At 42.2% G+C, this 21016-nt stretch overlaps 1 protein-coding gene across 4 annotated transcripts in view; it reads right to left on the bottom strand.

Annotated features, from left to right (window-relative positions):
- Positions 1-3282: 3282 nt before the first annotated feature.
- The window catches only part of LOC129818120 (allograft inflammatory factor 1-like), a 34021-nt gene continuing 16287 nt past the window's right edge, over positions 3283-21016 (bottom strand). For all 4 annotated transcript variants that reach the window (XM_055873716.1, XM_055873715.1, XM_055873719.1 and 1 more), the window contains 3 exons: positions 18156-18197; positions 14607-14769; positions 3283-5149 (listed from right to left, as the gene is read on the bottom strand). In XM_055873716.1, the coding sequence (XP_055729691.1) occupies positions 5062-5149; positions 14607-14769; positions 18156-18197 (293 nt within the window). In that variant the 3' untranslated portion in view covers positions 3283-5061. The remainder of the gene's footprint in view (positions 5150-14606; positions 14770-18155; positions 18198-21016) is intronic.

Here is a 21016-nt window from a genome sequence, read left to right as displayed (position 1 = left end):
CTCATACCACCCTCATGGAGTCTGTTTCTGACCGTTTGAGCAGACACATGCACATTTGTGGCCTGCTGGAGGTCATTTTGCAGGGCTCTGGCAGTGCACCTCCTTGCACTAAGGCGGAGGTAGCGGTCCTGCTGCTGGGTTGTTGCCCTCCTACGGCCTCCTCCACGTCTCCTGATGTACTGGCCTGTCTCCTGGTAGCGCCTGCATGCTCTGGACACTACGCTGACAGACACAGCAAACCTTTTTGCCACAGTTCGCATTGATGTGCCATCGTGGATGAACTGCACTACCTGAGCCACTTGTGTGGGTTGTAGACCCCGTCTCATGCTACCACTAGAGTGAGAGGACCGCCAGCATTCAAAAGTGACCAAAACATCAGCCAGGAAGCATAGGAACTGAGAAGTGGTCTGTGGTCACCACTTGCAGAATCACTCCTGTTTTGGGGGGTGTCTTGCTAATTGCCTATAATTTCCACCTTTTGTCTATTCCATTTGCACAACAGCATGTGAAATTTATTGTCAATCAATGTTTTATTTATTTATTTATTTAACCTTTATTTAACCAGGTAGGCAAATTGAGAACACGTTCTCATTTACAATTGCGACCTGGCCAAGATAAAGCAAAGCAGTTCGACACATACAACAACACATAGTTACACATGGAGTAAAAACAAACATATAGTCAATAATACAGTGAAAAAAATAAAAAAATAAGTCTATATACAATGTGAGCAAGTGAGGTGAGATAAGGGAGGTGAAGGCAAACAGATATATGTATAAATAAATAAAAATATAAAAAGGCCATGGAGGCGAAGTGAGTACAACACAGCAAGTAAAATAAAAACTAAAAAAACACTGGAATGGTTGGTTTGCATTGGAAGAAAGTGCAAAGTAGAGACAGAAATAATGGGGTGCAAAGGAGCAAAATAAATTAATAAATAAATACAGTAGGTAAAGAGGTAGTTGTTTGGGCTAAATTGTAGATGGGTTATGTACAGGTGCAGTAATCTATGAGCTTCTAAGTGGACAGTTTGATTTCACAGAAGTGTGATTGACTTGGATTTACATTGTGTTGTTTAAGTGTTCCCTTTATTTTTTTGAGCAGTGTATATACAGGACAAGACAGTACGAGGACAAAAATGACATCTGAACTGCTAAGCCATCTTGGAAATGTGTGTGTCCATGTCCATGTGCTCGCCAGAGGTAGCCTGACTGCCATTAGGTACCGAGATGAGATCCTCAGACTCCTTGTGAGACCATATGCTGGTGCGGTTGGCCCTGGGTTCCTCCTAATGCAAGACAATGCTAGACCTCATGTGGTTGGAGTGTGTCAGCAGTTCCTGCAAGAGGAAGGCATTGATGCTATGGACTGGCCTGCCCGTTCCCCAGACCTGAATCCAATTGAGCACATCTGGGACATCATGTCTCGCTCCATCCACCAACGCCACGTTGCACCACAGACTGTCCAGGAGTTGGCGGATGCTTTAGTCCAGGTCTGGGAGGATATCCCTCAGGAGACCATCCGCCACCTCATCAGGAGCATGCCCAGGTGTTGTAGGGAGGTCATACAGGCACGTGGAGGCCACACACACTACTGAGCCTCATTTTGACTTGTTTTAAGGACATTACATCAAAGTTGGATCAGCCTGTAGTGTGGTTTTTCACTTTAATTTTGAGTGTGACTCCAAATTCAGACCTCCATGGGTTGATAAATTTGACTTACATTGATCATTTTTGTGTGATTTTGTTGTCAGCATATTCGACTATGTAAAGAAAAAAGTATTTAATAAGAATATTTCATTCATTCAGATCTAGGATGTGTTATTTTAGTGTTCCCTTTATTTTTTTGAGCAGTGTATGATAGATGTATGTACACTACCTTTCAAACTTTTGGGGTCACTTAAAAATGTCCTTGTTTTTGAAAGCACATTTTTTGTCCAATAAAATAACATCAAATTGATTAGAAATATAATGCAGACATTGTAAATGTTGTAAATGACTATTGTAGCTAGAAACAGCAGATTTCTTATGGAATACCTACATAGGCCCATTATCAGCACCCATCACTCCTGTGTTCCAATGGCACGTTGTGTTAGCTAATCCAAAATTATAATTTTAAAAGGCTAACTGATCATGAGAAAAACTTTTTGCAATTATATTAGCACAGGTGAAAACTGTTGTTCTGATTAAAAGCAATAAAACTGGCCTTCTTTAGACTAGTTGAGTATCTGGAGCATCAGCATTTGTGGGTTTGATTACAGGCTCAAAATGGCCAGAGACAAAAAACTTTCTTCTGAAACTTGTCAGTCTATTTCTTGTTCTGAGAATTTAAAGCTATTCCATGCAAGAAACTGAAGATCTCGTACAACGCTGTATTTAGTCCATAATTATTATTATTTTTTAATCTGCCGTTTCCAGCTACAATAGTCAATTACAATATTAACAATGTCTACACTGTATTTCTGATCAACTTGATGTTATTTTAAATGACAAACAAAAAGATGTTCTTTCAAAAACAAGGACATTTCTAAGTGACCCCAAACTTTTGAACGGTAGTGCATGCATGCATGCATGCATACATATACACACCCATTAGAAATGATGCAGATAATTACACTGACGGAAGCAACAATCTGCAATTTTAAAGCTGATCCACCCCCTAAAAAATAAAACAAATAAATATATAAAACAATTATGCAACTCATTGCCATGACTTTACAAACCCTAATTTGACATCTTCAATTTTAAATCTGCACAATCATGAACAACCTACAGTCACGCAGATTTACAGACTAGTGGTAAATAAACTTTGCGTCAGTGTGTGAATCTGGGCCGGCTATAGGCTGCTTTGTTTTTATAGAGGAGCCGGTACACAATTCCCCCAAAATATGTAGTGCAGGTATGGCGCTCCGGCCCAAGTCAAGCACTGATGAAACCATTTTACAGTGCCTGTTAATATTTCTCTACGTAAATTACTGTACCAGCCATACTCTGGGGCTACAGTAACTATAAATAGGATTAAAACTAAGGCTATGGTTTATAGTCAATGAAGCAACTAAATAAAAATGCGTTAAAATATCCAAATCCATGTCCATTATATTTATGTTAAACACACTGTAACATAAGGGAATCCTGTCTATTCCTAAAAGTTACAGCATCAAACCTCTATACCCTCCAATCTACAAACAGTACAGGAAAAACTGGAAAACTGGTTTCAGTGTTTGATGGAATATTTCCTACAATGGTAGAATTATTCATACAACAAACTACCCAAGAACAAATATGCCAGTGTAACAAATAACTTTAATTGCTTTGGTTTTGGCCAAAAAAAAGTGCATCATAAGAAAATAACATTAAAAAGACCACCACCCAACACACTGGAAATAAAAGTACATAACTGACATATTCAAAAACATGGAAAGCTAACACATTAAACTACTACTCTTACTATTATATTCCATGTTAAGCGTGAGAAAAAAAGAAACAATAGAAGAGCAACAGTGAGGCACAGAAACTGGAGAATTTATGGGAAAAACAAATTAACCCGGACTGATAGGGGGAATGAAAGACGACGAAGAACAGAATGAGACGAGATAATAACAAGATTATAGTAAAACATGGCAAGACGGGGATAACAATTTGAAATGGGACAGGTTCATAACATTTTACAGACGAGATAGAAATGAAAAGAGTACCACTATGAAGACTAGGATAGTCAGGCGGGGACATTTGGGAAACTGGCATGATTGAACTGCATATCTAACATCACGTCATAGATGTACTGTATATGTATTTAGAGATCCAGTCATTCAAAATAGTACCCGAGACAGCATAGACCTAGGGGAACATTATCAAAAAAGGAACACCTAACCCTAACATACACATGAATAAACACCTTTAAAACTATTTTCCCAAATACAGCTCAGGAGGGAAAATAGAGCGTAACTAACTTCCTCTCAACATTACTTTAGGCACTTGGAAAGAATGTGTTTCCATCATAATTTATACTAACATGCTGAGAATCTTCAGTGTGTGCCTGTGCCTTAAAACTAATCTTCCATAAATCCACGTGAAGTGCTAGTAAACTCCACCCCATCTATCCTGCTCCTTTAGGTTGAGGAAGCCAGTGTCAATCTACAACACCGGATCTAGTCATACTCTGACTCTTAATCTATCGCCCCACCGACCCCTTCCTAATCCCAACTAAAGTAACCCACCTCTAGTCTGGAAGAATGGGGTTGGGCCATAATCTGTCACACCTGACATTTAGTGAGACAATGACCAAGCGGAGTCTGCAGCATGGCAACAATCCATCATGCGGGATGATCTTGACAACTGTGTATAAAAGGTTTTCCAAAAACAGCACTCTTTTTATTCCTTGTGCTTCATAACCAGCATGGTACTTTCACACGATTAAAAATCTAAAAGAGGAACTAGATCATTTGGTGCGGGGAGTAAAATGAGGGAGAGGTGTAAAATAATATCTGAATGACTTGGGTTAGTTTCCCTAATAACTGTTCAAGCAATTTTCCCTTACAAACCCTCTAAACACAACCAGTATAAAATAAATAAATAGGTGTGTTAACTGATTGCCGGTCACAGTGAAAAAAGTAACGCTTCCTATTCCTTGAATTTGAACAAAATTGTCACCTCTGTTAGTTTGATCCCAGCAAACAACACATTGCTCATATTCACAAAACGACTCAAATTACACGGTTATCGCCAAGGGGTTACGAGTGCTCACACTAATTAAAAATACTTATTTTCTCATCATCATCGTCGTCATCATCAATATAGATATATACATGTATGTACTGGTCTTAAAAAAGCTATTCTGCCTTGTCTTCACAGCAAATATATATATTTTATTCCCTTCTCTCTTTTTTCTCCCCACATGTTTTGAACAGAGGAGGAGAACCCCCCCCCCCCCCCCCTTCTGGGACGCGTGCACATCCTGAGGTGGGGAGTTGATAAGGCTATGTACACGTCCCTGGCTGAGGGCAGGGGCCCCGGTAGGGTCCTAGAATGGTGTTGTAGTCTAGAGGCTCTGGATGTCCTGGGTCTATGGCAGGCTGGCTATGTCCCGTTTGGGTGGAGGCCCATCAGGCTTACAGATGGCCCCGTTAGCCTTGTCCTCAAAAATCATCACCCTGCAGAAAGAAAGAAAAAGAGAAAGAGAGATGGGGACAGATAGAAAGAAATCAGTGGCAGACTGCAAAACAAACTCAAAGTCGCCCAGAGCTAAGGGAATAGTAGGTGCTTTTCTAAAAGTACATTGCACAACATTGTCAATGAGGGTGTCCAGTTGTAGAACAGAGAGTAGAGGGTGTTTTTAAGCAGCACATTCACACACGCATGAAACATACATGCCCAGACAAACAAACTAAGCACTTTTAGATCTAGGTTTACAGTTGGCTTGAAGGGTTACTGGAAATGTGGTGTTGGGAAAGTGTGTGTGAGCACGAGTGAGTGAGAGAAAGAGAGAGCAAGTGAACATTTGCCTGTGTATTCATATAGACTTTAGCAGGATTTGGGCCATGCCCCGAGGGATGGGGTTTGGGGAACATGGTTGGCAACCCTGCCTAGACTGCCTCTATTCACTTCACGGTGCATGGGAGCAGGGAGCTGAGAGCTGAGCAGGATTTAAGGTGGTTGCCTTGAAGTGTCCACTCAGTGTCCCACACTAACGAAGACAGTGGCCATGGCCGAATACCCATACTAGTGTACTAATAGCATTAGTTTTATAGTATGTGAAATTTCTAAATTTGTACTCCGAATGAGTCATCTAATGCACGATTGCGTTGACTCTAGCTAATCGTTCATTTTGGTACAGCGCTTCAATTGATCTGATTATCAGCTGAGTCGGAAAAGACTCGAGAGATAGCTCAAATGCAGAAATTAGTATTCAGTTTAATTATGTAGTACACTAGTATGGGTATTTGGACACCCCCGGTCACTAACGACACAGTCCCTAACGAGCAGCCAGGTCAGAGAAGGCAATCAGAAGTTTAACAAGGGGCTTATGTCACCAACCTGACACACTGATCTAAATAGAGAGAGTAGAGAGAGGGACAAACTGAGATTGGGATAGACGGGATGAGGCACAAAACGGAAAGAGAAATAAAAGTGAGATAATAGGGGAATATGAGAGGCAGGAGTACAAATCCCCCAAAAATATGGAAACCATGAAAGGCCTTGAGAGAATGAAGGAGGGAGCCAGGGAGAAAGGGAGAGATGCACACAGAAAACGAGAGAGAGAGAGAGAGCTGACAGGTTCTATTCAGGGTGAGCAGGCATCTTTACATTCCTTTTTTGGTTAACCTCAGCAAAGCTCCTATAAGCTCATAATGAGTGCTGATCCCTATGGAGACCAAACCGCTGCCACGGCAACCTGAATGCTGGTGCACGGCTCCCTGGCAACCACAGCCCATTCTGTTCCTGACTACGTTACCCAGGGTTTCAGTGGATGGCTCAATCAGCTACCTCCAGCTGTATCTGCCTGACGGTGGCTACTGGATCAGAGTGTTTGAGGGGATTGCACATCTTAAATAATGTAATGAGTAGTGATTTGTATTGTAGATAAGTCATTCTGCAAAGCCTTGCTCAGGCTGACCCTCTTGCGAACACCCACTATGCCTCTAAATTCCCCTCTGACAATGTAGCCTCAGTTGTCAGGCACAGCCACACCGGTTCCACTAATATAGCCGGGATTATCTAGTTGGCTGGCTGGGCTCCATGAGGATAGAGAGGGATTCTCCATCTCACTGTGCGGTGGTTCACACGCTAACCCTGGAAAGCCTATCACACTGACCTGAACTAGGATTCACTCGGAGGACAACACAGAACCATACACAGTTACCAATCAACTACTTACTCCATGATCAACCTCTGTAGATCTAACCTTTAATCCATAATAACTAGGCTAACTACACAATGCTATGGTAGAAATCACTAGTTAACTGATATGGACAAATACCTCGCTATCAATATTCTTCAGATAATCCCTTAATCTTAAAGTTAGAAGTAAACAGAATAGATACATCATTGTCCTCTGGTGCTGTGAAGAGGAATGTTTCACCAGTCTTGTCTGTATCTTCCTCTATCAATGAGTATGCTTACATGCTCAGTATAAATTCGATATTAAACTGATTATGGCAATAATCTTGTAAACACCTTACTCTGTTTATCTTAATTGGTGTGTAGTTTTAAATCAAAGTAAGCACACGTCAATTAAAACACCTGGTTTTCTGAGCAATCATTCAAATGATTAGGACACGTGTATACCTTAAACAGCGTTTCCAGCGGTGTATTTGATCTGTGCATGTGTCAGCACCAGCCGAGCGAGCCTCCCTCTTTAGCGCCAGTGAAGTGTGTTCAGAAAAACTGAAAATATGCATCTTATAGTTTTCACAAAAACGTTATAAGTCCGAACTCCGAATTAAATAGTATTCTCAAAAATACCATGGTCACCGTGGTAGAACGTTTATTTTGATTGGTGATTTTCTGCATTTATCACAAGTCCCATCAGTAGCTTGATTTCAGATGTGTCCATGTAAACAGGATTATTAGGGAAATCATTCTTCTTGCAAAGCATGAAACGTTTTACATGCCGAGTGGTGCAGTGGTCTACAGCACTGCATCGCTGTGCCACTAGAGATCCTGGTTCGAGTCCAGGCTCTGTCGCAGCCAGGCGCGACCGGGAGACCCATGGGGCGGTGCACAATTGGCCCAGCGTCGTCCGGGTTAGGGGAGGGTTTGGCCGCACAGGGATTTCACCGCTTGTGCTATTTCTCACCTGGTGTCTAAATACATTTGGAATGTAAACTAAAATGTGAGAAACATTTGTTAATGTCTGTGTAACTAACTACAGGATATAAATAATATGCTCTGTGTCTGTGTGCGTATGAAGCCAAATGTGTGGTTAGTTTACTCTGGCACTCAAACGGCCAAGCCAAGAAACAATAGGACTGGACTTGGAAAATAGGCCTGGGGAAAAAAACAATCTGTGAATAACAGTTTACTAACCATATAATAGCTCTTGTTTTCTGCCCGCAAATCCCTCACTTACTCAGCTTTCCAATCTCTCTCTCCGTCCCTGGAGAAACTACATAATATAATAAAACAAGAGATGTTGTAGATCGCTGTGGCTAACTTGGACAACGTCCAATCAGATGCATGCATTAAAGGCTGGAGCGGGGGAAAGGTTTAAGAAAAGAGTGTGGTGCTTTTCTCAAATCACTCAGAGAATAGAGCTAAGCAACATTTGTCTTTTTTCTCTCTTAGGGCAGTGAATGAGGCCCTATCCAATTCACTCTTAATGGAGAGGAAGGCGGACAACTGCACATCGCATGAGAGAGAGCGAGATTCAAGGCCAACATCTGGTTAGTCCCCTTGAATAAGGCAACAGTATGGAATTCAGTGACTTCCCCTCTATATAATAAACACTCAAACATGTCTAATATATCAGTCAGAATAAATAGGCTAACTTATTAGGCTTTAACTTTCTGAACCGTCCTCACCCCTCCCTTCTGGCAAGAGGTTCATCAGGAGGTGAACATGGATAATTACACCATCTAGTTCAATTAGGACAGGGTCCTCACTCCTACTGCGGAAGGATGGAGGAGAGAGCACGAGCGCGAGCTAGAGACAAACAAAGAAAGAGTGTAAGGATCAGTGGAGAACAGTTTTGTTTCCTCCGGGTGACGATTAGTGCATTTTAGATTATTTTAGAGATTTGCCTGGTTAACTTCATAAGAATATGGCTGCAGGGGCAGTATGAGACACAATGCAAATTAATTACTTAAAAATCATACAATGTGATTTTCGGGATTTTTGTAGATTCCGTCTCTCACAGTTGAAGTGTACCTATGATAAAATATTACAGACCTCTACATGCTTTGTAAATAGGAAAACCTGCAAAAAAAATATATAAAAAAAATCGGCAGTGTGTCAAATACTTGTTCTCCCCACTATTTGAATTTGGCGCTCTGCATTTTTACTGGCTTTTTGGCCAAGTGGGACGTTAGCGTCCCACATATCCCAGAGAAGTTAACACACTTGAATAATGCAACACGGCATGCATGACTATTTGCAAAACAATGTTCATACATTCTAGACCACATTTACAATGCAAGACGATAACAGTAGCTCCCAGCTTTGACTGTAGGCTACCAAAAATGAATCAACTTCTTCATCACCCTCTCCTCCACCTGTGGTAAATTCAATTGATTGGATATGATTTGGAAAGGCACACACTTGTCTATGGAATAAGTTTGAAACCACCAAGACTCTTCCTAGAGCTGGCCGCCCAGCCACTGAGCAGTCGGGGAAGAAGGGTCTTGGTCAGGGAGGTGACCAAGAAGCCGATAATCACCCTTACAGAGCTCCAGAGTTCCTCTGTGGAGATGGGAGAACCTTCCAAAAGAACAACCATCTCTGTAGCACTCCACCAAATCAGGCCTTTATGGTAGAGTGGCCAGACGGAAGCCACTCCTCAGTAAAAGGCACATGACACCCGTTTGGAGTTTGCCTAAAGGACTCATGTGAAATAAGATACTCTGGTCTGATGAAACCAAGATTCAACTCTTTGGCCTGAATGCCAAGCGTCACGTCTGGAGGAAAGTAGGCACCTCTTATCACCTGGCCAATACCATCCCTACGGTGAAGCATGGTTGGCAGGATCATGCTGTGGGAATCTTTTTCAGCAGTAGGGACTGGGAGACTAGTCGAGGGAAAGATGAACGGAGCAAAGTACAGAGAGATCCTTAATAAAAACCTGCTCCAGAGCGCTCGGGACCTCAGACTGGGGTGAAGGTTCACCTTCCAACAGGACAACAACCCTAAGCACACAGCCATATCACCTCCACCCTACCTGACACCCTAGACCCACTCCGATTTGCTTACCGACCCAATAGGTCCACAGATGACGCAATCGCAACCACACTGCCCTAACCCATCTGGACAAGAGGAATACGTATGTGAGAATGCTGTTCATCGACTACAGCTCAGCATTTAACACCATAGTACCCTCCAAACTCATCATAAAGCTCGAGACCCTGGGTCTCGACCCCGCCCTGTGCAACTGGGTACTGGACTTCCTGACGGGCCGCCCCCAGGTGGTGAGGGTAGGTAACAACATCTCCACCCCGCTGCTCCTCAACACTGGGGCCCCACAAGGGTGCATTCTCAGCCCTCTCCTGTACTCTCTGTTCACCCACGACTGCGTGGCCATGCACGCCTCCAACTCAATCATCAAGTTTGCGGACGACACTACAGTGGTAGGCTTGATTACCAACAACGACGAGACGGCCTATAGGGAGGAGGCGAGGGCCCTCGGAGTGTGGTGTCAGGAAAATAACCTCACACTCAACAAAACAAAGGAGATGATTGTGGACTTCAGGACACAGCAGAGGGAGCACCCCCCTATCCACATCGACGGGACAGTAGTGGAGAGGGTAGTAAGTTTTAAGTTCCTCGGCGTACACATCACGGACAAACTGAATTGGTCCACCCACACAGACAGTGTGGTGAAGAAGGTGCAGCAGCGCCTCTTCAACTTCAGGAGGCTGAATTTTTTTTGCTTGTCACCAAAAGCACTCAAACTTCTACAGATTCACAATCGAGAGCATCCTGTTGGGCTGTATCACCGCCTGGTACGGCAACTGCTCCGCCCACAACCGTAAGGCTCTCCAGAGGGTAGTGAGGTCTGCACAACGCATCACCGGGGGCAAACTACCTGCCCTCCAGGACACCTACACCACCCGATGTCACAGGAAGGCCACAAAGATCATCAAGGACAACAACCACCCAAGCCACTGCCTGTTCACCCTGCTATCATCCAGAAGGCGAGGTCAGTACAGGTGCATCAAAGCAGGGGCCGAGAGACTGAAAAACAGCTTCTATCTCAAGGCCATCAGACTGTTAAACAGCCACCACTAGCATTTAGTGGCCGCTGCCAACATACTGACTCAACTCCAGCTCATTTTAATAATGGGAATTGATGGAAATTTATGTAAAAATGTATCACTAGCCACTTTAAACAATACCACTTAATATAATGTTTACATACCCTACATTACTCATCTCATATGTATATACTGTACTCTATACCATCTACTGCATCTTGCCATCTTTATGTAATACATGTATCACTAGCCACTTTAAACTATGCCACTATGTTTACATACCCTACATTACCCATCTCATATGTATATACTGTACTCTATACCATCTACTGCATCTTGCCTATGCCGTTCTGGACCATCACTCATTCATATATCTTTATGTACATATTCTTTATCCCTTTACACTTGTGTGTATAAGGTAGTAGTTGTGGAATTGTTAGGTTAGATTACTTGTTGGTTATTACTGCATTGTCGGAACTAGAAGCACAAGCATTTCGCTACACTCGCATTAACATCTGCTAACCATGTGTATGTGACAAATAAAATTTGATTTGAAGACAATGCAGGAGTGGCTTTGGGACAAGTCTCTGAATATCCTTGAGTGGCCCAGCCAGAGCCCGGGCTTCAACCCGATCGAACATCTCTGGAGACCTGAAAATAGCTGTGCAGCGAAGCTCCCCATCCAACCTGACAGTGCTTGAGAGGATCTGCAGAGAAGAATGTGAGAAACTCCCAAATACAGGTGTGCCAAGCTTGTAGCATCATACCCAAGAAGACTTGAGGCTGTAATTGCTGCCAAAGGTGCTTCAACAAAGTACTGAGTAAAGGGTCTGAATTCTTATGTAAATGTGATATTTGCAAAGATCTCTAATAAACAGTTAAAAAAAAAAAAAATTTTTTTAGAATAAGGCTGTAACGTAACAAAATGTGGAAAAAGTGAAGGGGTCTGAATACTTTCCGAATGTACTGTACATGATGTCAGAGCTCACAGGTTCTCTGCTTCACAGCTCTGCATGGGTTTTGACTGACAGCGGTTCTGAAATTTAGCAATGCGTGTGACAAGAAGTTGCCCCCATCCCTCCAGTTAATTGGGCAACTAACTTAAAGGTTTTATTTCAAGATCAAAAAGGGGCTTAGGTGGTGGACGTGGCAGATGCCATGGCAATGAGTGCGGTTGGCTGTCGGCGCAGCTACATTTTAGAGAACATTTTGGGAGGCCCCCCATCATGGCACTGTAGAGAAAACTTTGAATTTTCAAGCAATTTCCTACAATTCTACAAAATTCTCCATGGATCAGAGAGAAAATTTAGCAGTTTTAAAGCTAATTTCCTGCAATTCTACATATTCTGTCATGGATAATGCTGTGTTCTTTTGCTCTAACATAAGAACAAAATTTATTCTGCTAAATCTATTGTTTACATTTTTTTATATTTATTCTCCCTGACTGTCTAGCTTTTATTTTGGTGATTGTTAGTTCTCTATTATTTTATAGAAAATATAGATTCATTGTCTTTTTTACATACTTTATATCTGTTTTAGTCATTTAAGTTCATACTTCATGTGTTTTTCCATCCGAAAAATGTAGAAACATGTAATCATAATATATTAATGGATTACAATGGCAGAAAAATCCCTGACTTCTGCAAGTGTTTTGTTGCCCGAGTGAGGTAAATGCTGTAAATTTCAAAGGCTCAATGTATTTGAAAGACATTGAGGATTATAATAAATACCGTTTTGATGTCATACAAGGAAGCCAAAGACCCATGAGTCCAAATGTGCACTTCACATTTCCATATCATAAAACTAATGTAATATACGGCGTCAACATTTACGATAAATACGTTGAATGTACAGTTAGAAGATGACATGGCATAATACCCTGAAAGGAATAAGCCCATTTGTTGTATTGTGAAGAAAATTTGACACAGACCAGGCATCGGAATGCACTCATGACTCCATTCTATGCGCACCATATTACAATCTGTCTCTCTGATTTGCCTTGTGAAAGTCTAACACTAAGATTGTAATCAATAATTTAGCTAGTCATGTTGGCAATAGCTTTCAAATTATGCCCACCTGACCCAGATTGTGATATATAAATGGCCCGTTTTTGGATTGCGTAAACAGAAGTAATTGTGTAAAGGCAGACATGCAGGGCTGTGTTCCAAACAAAACAACTGCATGTACTTGCTCTAGTTCTTCAACGGCACAGCTAGGAAAGCAAAAAAAAGAAAAAAGAAGCCACTTATAGTTGAAAACTGAGTCACAAAAGTGCCTTGAAATGACTTAGGAACTGTGCACACTTGAGAGATGTGTCACATGGAAACACCAGTTAGACCTCACACTCAAACCCGTGTAAGTTTGTCTTATGTTGCACCTACCCCACATTTCCAAGAATCTTATCATGTTACTGAATGCATTCAGATATTTTCAGATTACGTTATCAGCAAATGTGGCGAATAGTACAGTAAATGATAATGCACATAAAAATCAACAGTGTACTGTTTGGATTCAGTCTTGTGTTAGGTGAACTGTTGTGTCCTCACCTTTAGTCAAATACTTTTTCCATAATATCCAAACTGTTCCCTTTAAATTCCTACCATGGTTATGCATATGCTTTCATTTCACATTTTAGTCATTTAGCAGACACTCTTATCCAGAGCGACTTAGAGGACCAATTAGGTTTAAGTGCCTTGCTCAAGGCATATTTATTCCGTAAGAAACATTTCCATTTAGCCCTATCCATAAAAGACAATTCACACGAGTCTAAGGAGCTAAAAGAGACAGAGCACACTTCATTGCAAATGTTGTTGATCAGTACAATAAAATGTTCTCCTAGCATCAGCCAAAAAAATAATATGTTCTCCTAGCAGCAGCCAATAAAATAATATGTTCTCCTAGCAGCAGCCAATAAAATAATATGTTCTCCTAGCAGCAGCCAATAAAATAATATGTTCTCCTAGCAGCAGCCAATAAAATAATATGTTCTCCTAGCAGCAGCCAATAAAATAAGTCCTAAATGGAAGGGATTGTTTATAATCTGTTGACCAATGAAATCAGCTAAAACAAGCTCAATAACTCAATGCATGCACACACTCCTATTGAATAATACGCATTCACCTGTATTGTGAATAGACCTAGGCTACATTTTGATATACCCAGTTTATCAATAGAGATTTACAGTTCAAATAAATGATTGCCATTGTCATTTTTGTAGTTAGATTGGTAAAAAGTCAAATTGACTGTCTGATTGTGTAATGATTCATTAATGCATACATGGCTGTCTCTAAAAGCACATAATGTTTAAATCTAATGATATTGAACTCAAGATGCCCAACGATTGAACAGAGCAGTAACTGAGTTTCTCTCTCTGGATCAAGTGCCATTGTGTGAATTAGGCTAATATGCCTTCTTTTATTTTGTGGTATCAAGTATCGTGATGGTATTGAGTATTGTGATACTAAACGTGGTTTCGGTATTGAAGTCAAAGTTCTGGTATCGTGACAACACACATGCCGAAATACAAAGAACATCAACCGAGACATATTGTAGGTAACAATGCATTTGGTCACTCACACACCCACACTGAAGAAAAACAGATGCCAATGAAACATGACGCAATACAAAGCACATATGTCGGCGACAGGTGCCGCACACACACCAACCCAATACACCGCAACAGACCCACACCACAAACACTCACAGTTTGAGAACGGCCGAGCGCTTGCCCAGCATCATCTTGACGAAGTCTCTGTAGTTGATGCTGTCGCTGATGCCTTCGGTCACCTCAGAGATCATCTTCTTCATCTCCAGGTGGGTCTTAGGAACACCCAGCTTCTCCATCATCCTCTTCAGACCCATCATATCTGGAGGAAAACACAGGAGAATGGTTAACACACAAACGAGAACGACACACACAACACCTGGCAAATACACATACGCAAGCAGCCAAATGTGCTTGCCTGACACCTGTTTTCAAGACCAGTAGGTCAACTACAGTATCACCTTTCTAGTGGACACAATGGTGACTAATGAACCCCTTATAGACCTCTAGTTCATCCAATACAGACAACACACTGAGGTATTAACCAATGTTCCCTCATATTTTTTTCCGGCACTGAGCAAATTTCAGGTCTGCTGAGCGCAAACTTGAACGTTGTAGAAATTCTGTGCAACTTCCAGTGCACGTATACTGTGAACACCGAGGTTGTACCACTTTAAGTTACAGTTTTAACAGTGGCCAAGTAGTCTACTTTATCATAATGTAGGCCTATCAGAGTGGCCTACCATAAAAAACTATGGAGAAAATGCATCCAATAACATTTTAACATAGAAATAGCTGTTCTAGCATTCAGCCAACAGTAGCAGCCAATGTGTGGTGTTCAATGTAGGCCAACATTCCATGAGACTTAAAAAAAAAAAAAACAGGGCTTGACATTAATCCACTTGTCCTTCAGACAAGGAGGTGACTGAAAATGTGCTGTTTGATGCAAGAAACTACTTTACAAAATAAAATGCATTGTTATTCCCATACCATTATTAGAAAATCAGACAAATTATGCTACCCTCTGCCTATTAGCTACTTATTAAAGCTAGTCTCAAAATACAAAACCGCCCTTTAAGACAAAAAAAAAAGCTCTTTACCGGACTCGCTTTTCAAAGATGCCTAGAAATGCACACGTTTGGTGCTCTTGTAGGAAGCAATCACTCTCCTATTGCTGACAATAAATGATCTAACTGGCTAATAACTCACTACCTAGCAAAGGATATGAACAACATGTGCATACGTGGCTACATGCAGCTCGCGCTTTGATCTCAAAACAAGCAATTTTTTTTTACGACCGCTCATGCTGTAAACACAGTCCAGTTCAAAGTAAATGGCACAGATCCATATATGGCAATGTTCTATTTACATATAGACCTACTGTTGCTCATTGTTTTTGCAGCACCAGTCTGTGTAGAGTATGGGCTGAGTACTACGTGTCAATGCAATAGAACTCTACTCCAATGCATTCTGCCTACAACAAAATCTCTTGCATAGTTTGTTCTGGTAAGTTGCATTGAAAGTGGCTAATATTGCATTGATTTGATTACAATTGCCAAAGTAAAGGGAAACGTTGATAGTGTTAACAGCGAAAACTATAGAAGTGGTCGCTGTCAAGATCAGAGTCAAAACGCAAGCCAAGACCTACCGCTCAGATACATGACAAAAAAAAACACGTAAAATTATGTAACATTAACCAATTAAAAACAGAACTGTAGCATGAGGTTTGTGCAGTAAGCTATAGGCCCAATACATTATCACTGCATATTGGCTTTGCTTGAATTGCCCTGCCAAAGCATTGCTGTTCGGGACATAAAAAAATATATATGTTTCCAAATTTGAGGAAGGCTTTATGATCACACCGGTAATAGATCTGTTGTTGAATTATTTGTGAGGCACAGCTGAGCGAGCACACATTTAAATAATTTGCTTCTTATTTTACTGGGCAGATGGTGCCTGCATCTGATGGTCAGTCTCAGCGGAGGGAGAGCGCAGCAGACTGAGGGTCCGCCTCAACATCCCTCCGCTCTCCCTTTCCTCCACTGACACTGACCAAAAAGGGACACTGTCTTCCACCTGAAAGGGAAAATTGAGTCGTACCGCATTATTTTTTGACTCATGCACAAATTCATGTTAATCCTATGAACAGTAAAAGTGAAATACATCCCGATATCAAAAGACCCAAGCTGCTAACAACAACGCAGGCCTATAAATACACTTTCCTACTCATTCCTTACCGCTTGTTGTAGCGCTGTGTGGAAAAAGGAAGAATGTGCATTTTATGGCTTATAAAAGTGTTGAATAAAAAGTTTACAGTGCTGAGTAAGAACTTAAAAATTAACTCACTCAAAAACAGCAGCTCTTTGCTGTTTCTGTTGACAGTCTCTCTAGTAATGGTTTTAAACATTTTTGAAATCTCAAAGTATTAACTTTGCTGTAGCTTTATTTCTCTTTTTTTAACCTTTTTCGTGATATCCAATTGCAAATCTTGTCTCATCGCTGCAACAACCCAACGGGCTCGGGAGAGGCGAAGGTTGAGCCATGTGTCCTCTGAAACATGACCCGCCAAACCTTGCTACTCAACACCCGTCCGCTTAACCCGCCACAAGGAGTCACTAGAGTGTGATGAGCCTAGTAAAGCCCCATCCCCGGGCCAAACTCTCCCCTAACCCGGACGACGCTAGGTCAATTATGCGCCGCCCTATGGAACTCACGGTCACGGCCGGTTGTGACACAGCCTGGGATCGAACCTGGGTCTGTAGTGACGCCTCAACGACTCTTAGACCGCTTCGCAACTCGAGAGGCCTGCTGTAGCTTTATTTTATGCCTGCTACGTTACTGCAGACACAGTATTCTGAGCCATCCGATTGGCCAGCAGTAGGCCTACAGTGAATTTGCTCTCTAGGCCCGCCGGGAAGGCAGTGTTTGTACCCTCACACACATGAAATGTGTTTGCCTAACCGGCGCGCAGGGCAGGTGAAATCAGGTGCATCTACTGACAACAGCCCGAAACTAAAAATAGGAACAAGGCATGAACGCCGGAGATCGACCAGTCGATCAAATCAAATTTTATTGGTCACATACACATGGTTTGCAGATATTAATAAGAGTGTAGTGAAATGCTTGTGCTTCTAGTTCCGACATTGCAGTAATATCTAACAAATTCACAACGACTACCTTATATACACACACAATGTAAAGGGATGGAATCAGAATATGTACATATTAATATGGATGCGCGATGGATGAGTGGCATATGCAAGATGCAATAGATGGTATAAAATACAGTATATACATATGAGATGAGTAATATAGGATATGTAAACATTATTTAAAGTGGCATTATTTAAAGTGACTAGTGATACCTTTATTAAATCCATTTATTAAAAGTGACCAGTGATTTCAGTCTGTTGGCAGCAGCCTCTATGTTATTAATGGCTGTTTAACAGTCCGATGGCCTCGGTGACCACTACTCTAGAAAGTTGAGTGAAGTTCAATCTCACGTTTCTCTCTGTGGGCTGATATTTCTGTACGGCAATCCGGGAGATGCGGGCAGTCTCTGGGCTACTGCGCACAGCTTAGAGGGAACATTCGTCTTAACTACTGCTCAGTGATATCTCACACACAGGTAAATTATCCTTATGACTGAAGGAATGCAGTTGTGTATCACTGCTGAGCACCTCGCTGCTTGCTGGTTCCACTACTTACCAATCTCTCCCTGGTCGTTCAGGTCAAACTCTGCATATTTGTCTGCAAAACAAAAACACACAGCGGACTAAATAAGGAGTGTGGTGAATCAATGTAACACCCCCTCATACCCTCCAGAGAGACACAAACAACACACCTACATCATACAACACACACCATAACATTCTCAAACACACCATATAATACCTAATATATACAGTAATACACACACACAGCATTCAAAGTATTCAGACCCCTTCACTTTTTCACATTACAGCCTTATTCTAGAAAATTTATCAAATATTTTATTATTTTCATCAATCTACACACAATACCCGACATGACAAAGCAAAAACATATAATATATTTTTAAAATGATGAGAAAGTGCATGCAGCCTCAATTAGCCTAGCTAGCTAGTTATCGTAAAGGGATGCTAAGGGGATTGGCAATGAGGCCCGTTATCTAGTTCCCCTCTGACGCATTGGCTCGCAAAACAACCTCTAACTTCCTTCATACTGGACAGAGATATACAAATGGTATCCAATAGTTAATCTGACTCTGGGGAAGTAGACAAAGGTCCTCATTGACAAAATTCGGAAGTATCCCGGTTTAATGCAGTCAAGACAGGTACAACATAACCATATTGGATGATAAATAACCCGAGGTAAGGCAGCGATTAGTCTACTATAGCGGGAGTCAGCTTGGTTGGTTACCGTCTCTCCCTCCCTCCTCCCTGTGTCACTCACAGTAGCCTACACAGACAGCACGGCCCCTGCTAGAGAGGGTCACCTCTCTACCTCCTTTCCCACGCGCTTTATCAGCTCTGGTTAATAAAGTAGCTTAAAAATTGACTTTTCTGCTGCTTCTCACCCAGATCGGAAGGGGTTCGCATCCGACCAGGTCTATACAGAATGGGTCGAGTTGTCCTCGTGTCTGTTCTGAACTGATCATTCATATACACACACACATTTATAATCAGGTCCAGATGGGAAAGCCCCAAGTCCATTTTGGAACGGGTCCAACTTTTTGGGCCTGTGAAGGCCTCTAGGTGAAAAGCCCTGGAGTGCGGCTGTTTGAGATACTGGATCTGGCGCGCCTTACACCGACAATCCTACCACGTTCAAAGTCGATTAGTACGATTTTGTCCATTCTAACGTTCAATCAAACATTAACTGAATACCTTGATGCCCGTCTGCCTGCTTTATAACGCAAGCCACGACCACGTGACTCACGGTCTGTAGGAGCGATCCATTTTCGGGAACGGGGTAGTGTACCTAATAAACTGTCTGGTGAGTATAGGTCAGAGATCCTTCATAAAGTAGCCTGATACTTTATCAGTAAGTAGTAGGGGGACAATGCTGACCCTGCACGTAACTTCTGAGGAGGGCCCCTCCAGTTCCCGCCTCCAACCTAAACACTGCTCTGTGAGTTGGCCTCGTCCTAAATCCCTCTGTAAATCATCCATCCACACACTGATAGTCTCAACTAAACAAGTATCTTCTTCCTCTTCTCCTACATTCCTCAATGTTCCAAAAGGAGAGTGAAGTAGCTTATCCTCTCTGAGGACATCCCGCTCCCCCTTTTCCCTGTGCCCTCCTATTCACCTTTGCGGGCTTGGCTGTGTGCTTAAGGGCAAGGACTGAGAATCACACATTGTCTCGCTTTCTTCCCCACCCCTTTCTCACCTCTCTTTCCCTCCCTTTCTTCTCTCCATGGTCAGGAGTTTGTTCTGACAGACTTTTTGTTTGAGAGAGACATCAACTCCTGGAGCGTGGGTAGTGGTTGGTTTGAAGCCTCAGCTGAGACAGAAGGATGCTACATGGAAAGCCTCCTGTTTATTATGTATTGTGCTCTTGACTGCTGCCTTCCCCTTTGTTCATTCTCACTATCAAAAAATAACAATGCCTCCAAACAATTGCTGTAACAGCATTTGATAGCTTCATATTATTCCTGTGTTATTAATCACATCTCAGAGGCTGAGAGAGCTCTGATCTAGAAGCATAAGATCTAAACTGAGACAGGAAACCAGCTTTGAAGCACAGCGGCAATCAGCAGGGAGGAGGAAACGAGGGGGCAAAGGTGAGGAAGTCAGGGGTTAGTGAGATACCATAGAGACTAGAACAAGATTGTAGCATGGAGAGCCATCCTCTCAGGACCTCCCTGGGACCCTGCATGTTTATACACCATTTCCTGCACTGCACGGTGGAGTATGAGAAATACATACAGCATTGGGGCACTATCTAGGTCTGGTCTCCCATGTTTATAATCTTAGGACTTACCCCACACACTACACTGACTAGCAACTCTCATACCTTTCTAGGGAGTTTTTCCTAGCCACCGTGCTTCTACACCTGCATTACTTGCTGTTTGGGGTTTTAGGCTGGGTTTCTGTACAGCACTTTGAGATATCATCTGATGTAAGAAGGGCTATATAAATAAATTTGATACCTGTTCCTTGAACGATGACACACGCACGCCGACACACAGAGTTAATGTAGACAGTAATATGTCAGGAATCTGGGAGTCTTTGAGGTAAGCCCCGGTCTCAATGCTGTGTTATGGTAGTTCATCTGGTCCTGTTATTCTACTCCCTATAACCACATGTTCCCCAGAGCCCTGGATATAACAACAACCACCACCAGAGGAGTGGAGCAGCCACATTCCTGCTGCCTGGACTGCAGCGGACAGGTCGGGCCTCACAACCCGCTTAGAAATCAGTACAGAACACACAAACACTAAAAAACAGACACAAAAGACAAAGATCAGCAATAACCGACTACATTATCATGCTGTTAGTTTGCCTGTCCAAGTAGACCTGGCACGGAACACCATGCAACCCCACACGTAATGACACTTAAACAGTAATGAGATGGCAGCACAA

Source organism: Salvelinus fontinalis, chromosome 21 (assembly GCF_029448725.1).
Source record: "Salvelinus fontinalis isolate EN_2023a chromosome 21, ASM2944872v1, whole genome shotgun sequence".
Lineage (NCBI taxonomy): Eukaryota > Metazoa > Chordata > Actinopteri > Salmoniformes > Salmonidae > Salvelinus > Salvelinus fontinalis.
This window is presented reverse-complemented; position numbering and strand designations above follow the sequence as displayed.